This window comes from Mandrillus leucophaeus, unplaced genomic scaffold (assembly GCF_000951045.1).
Source record: "Mandrillus leucophaeus isolate KB7577 unplaced genomic scaffold, Mleu.le_1.0 Scaffold1, whole genome shotgun sequence".
Taxonomy (NCBI): Eukaryota; Metazoa; Chordata; class Mammalia; order Primates; family Cercopithecidae; genus Mandrillus; species Mandrillus leucophaeus.
The window spans coordinates 13,915,601-13,917,812 of record NW_012098097.1 but is presented as its reverse complement, the minus strand read 5'-3'; the positions used below and the strand labels follow the sequence as shown (position 1 = coordinate 13,917,812).

The 2,212-nt window shown below is 61.4% G+C and overlaps 1 protein-coding gene across 1 annotated transcript in view; it reads right to left on the bottom strand.

Moving 5' to 3' along the window:
* Window positions 1-2,212, bottom strand: part of CARD14 (caspase recruitment domain family, member 14) — a 40,748-nt gene that overhangs the window by 5,803 nt on the left and 32,733 nt on the right. Inside the window, exons 17-19 of the mRNA XM_011967323.1 lie at window positions 1,794-1,857; window positions 985-1,099; window positions 119-289 (exon numbers count right to left, since the gene is read on the bottom strand). Of these exons, the coding sequence (XP_011822713.1) occupies window positions 119-289; window positions 985-1,099; window positions 1,794-1,857 (350 nt within the window). The remainder of the gene's footprint in view (window positions 1-118; window positions 290-984; window positions 1,100-1,793; window positions 1,858-2,212) is intronic.

Here is a 2,212-nt window from a genome sequence, read left to right as displayed (position 1 = left end):
TGAGTGTGGGAATGCACGTAGTGGGGGAGGGAAGGAGAGAGGGAAGGAGGAGAAAGAAAGGGGAGAAGGAAGGGAGGGGTGGAGGGAGGGGTAGAGGGATTCCCAGGCAACAGCATACCTGCCAGGCACTTCTTAAACCCTTGGAGGAGGCACAGCTTCTCGCTCAGGATCTTCCCAACCACCCTGGGCACGAAGAGCACAGGCCGGGGCTGGGCGGGTCGATGGGGCCGCACCAGGGTGTAGGGCACCAGGGTGAAGCAGCTCTCGGCCCAGAAGCACGCGCTGGAGCCTGTGGAGGAGAGGATCCTGAGGGTGGGTGAGGCTGCGGCAGCCCCCGGCCAGCCCACCCTGCCCTGGGAGGGACTGGGTCTGCTTTGCTCACTGCAGCAGCCCCAGCACCTAGAATTCCAGGCGCACAGGCTCAGCGGACACAGGACTCGCTCCAAGTTCCACAGCCCCTGGCTGCACGTGGGTTACACAGCTTTGTGGCTCTCCAGGCACCGCTTTGCAGCCTGCAACTTAATCCTGTTTTCCTCTAGGCCCAAGGGAGGATGGCGGAAGCCAGGATTTTCTTTCTTCCATAGGATCTGGGAGAGCGGCACCCTTCTCCTCACCCATCCTCCCTGGGCGCAGCGTCCCAGCCCTTCCTCTGTCCTGGGCCCCTGTACTCCTCTCCTGAACTTTTTTTTTTTTTTTTTCCTGAGACGGAGTTTTGCTCTTATTGCCCAGGCTGGAATGCAGTGGCGCTATCTCGGCTCACTGCCACCTCTGCCTCCCGGGTTCAAGTGATTCTCCTGCCTCAGCCTCCCGAGTAGCTGGGACTACAGGTGTGAGCCACCACGCCCAGCCCCATGATTCTTGAAGAGCAGATCCTGGCCTAAATGAGTGGCATCCCCCGGCTCCAGCTGACCAACTAGCAGCAGCTCCGAAAGCCCCTCACCCGCTCGGAGCCAGCGGCCCCTGTGCCAGCTCACCAGGCCTCACCCTCCATCCTGCTGGGGTCCAGCTGGCCCCTGTCAAACGACGAACACAGAGGGCTGGCCTTGGCTTTGTCCATACTGACGATGCGGACCAGCTTCTGTGGTCCCCCAGAAGACAGCTGAAGGAGGGATGGAGAAGGGATGAGGAGAAGCTGTTGAAGCCACCAACACGGGCCCAACACCCCCCTGTCTTCACACCCCACCCTATCAGCAAATCCAGTGTGGTCTCTGCACTATGAGACTGTGCCCACTGAACAGCCAGGATGCCCAGGGCCCGTGCCAGGGGGTGGGAGGGGGGAGGGGGTCCTCAGGTCAACAGCCACAAAGCAGGGCCCTACAGTGAGGGGCAGGCTGCAAAGGCAGGAGGAAGGGCAGAGGTCTCCCCAGTGCCCAGCCCTGCATCATCGGCGGGGACTGGCTGAGCACTGTCCCGTGGTTCTTAGCAACCGCACGGACAGGCAGGTGCTTAGCAACCTGCCAAGTGTCCCGTGTCTGGAGAGCACAAAGGTGTCTGATGCAGAGGAATGGGAATTCAGGGAGATGATTGGCACTGGGGTGACCTGGGAGTGATGCAGAGACTCAGAAACTCTGAGAGCAGCATGAGGTGTGTCTACACTGTGCAAGAGCCTGTAGGCTGGGTGGGGGCTGCAGACCCTGCCCTGATTTGAAGGGGCCCAGAGGAGAGACAGGTGGGGTCACCCTCCTCCAATCAGCAGCCCACACTCTCCACACGGTGCCCCCTGCCTCCCTGCCAGCACCAAGCCCCTCTTCCAGCCCACGCCAGTGGGGGCCAGGCCCCTCCTGGAGCCTCACCTTGCGGGTGATGGCGCATTGCTGAGTCATGTCCTGGATGAGGGCTATGAGCAGCTGCTGAGCCCTGTGGAGAACAGGAGAGGCCCTGACCCAGCTGCCTCCTGCCAGGAGAGCGGGGCAGGGGAGAGCCAAGCAGGGGAGAGTGGGGGAGATGGCTGAGTGGGAGAGGAGGCCCTCTACCTAGAGGTCCACACACCCCTTTGCTGCAGGCCAGAGCGCTCCACCCTGGCGGCCATCCTAGTCTCCAGAGCTTTCAAAAGACTCCAGGGCCAGCCGGGCGCGGTGGCTCAAGCCTGTAATCCCAGCACTTTGGGAGGCTGAGACGGGCAGATCACGAGGTCAGGAGATCGAGACCATCCTGGCTAACACGGTGAAACCCCGTCTCTACTAAAAAATACAAAAAACTAGCCGGGTGAGGT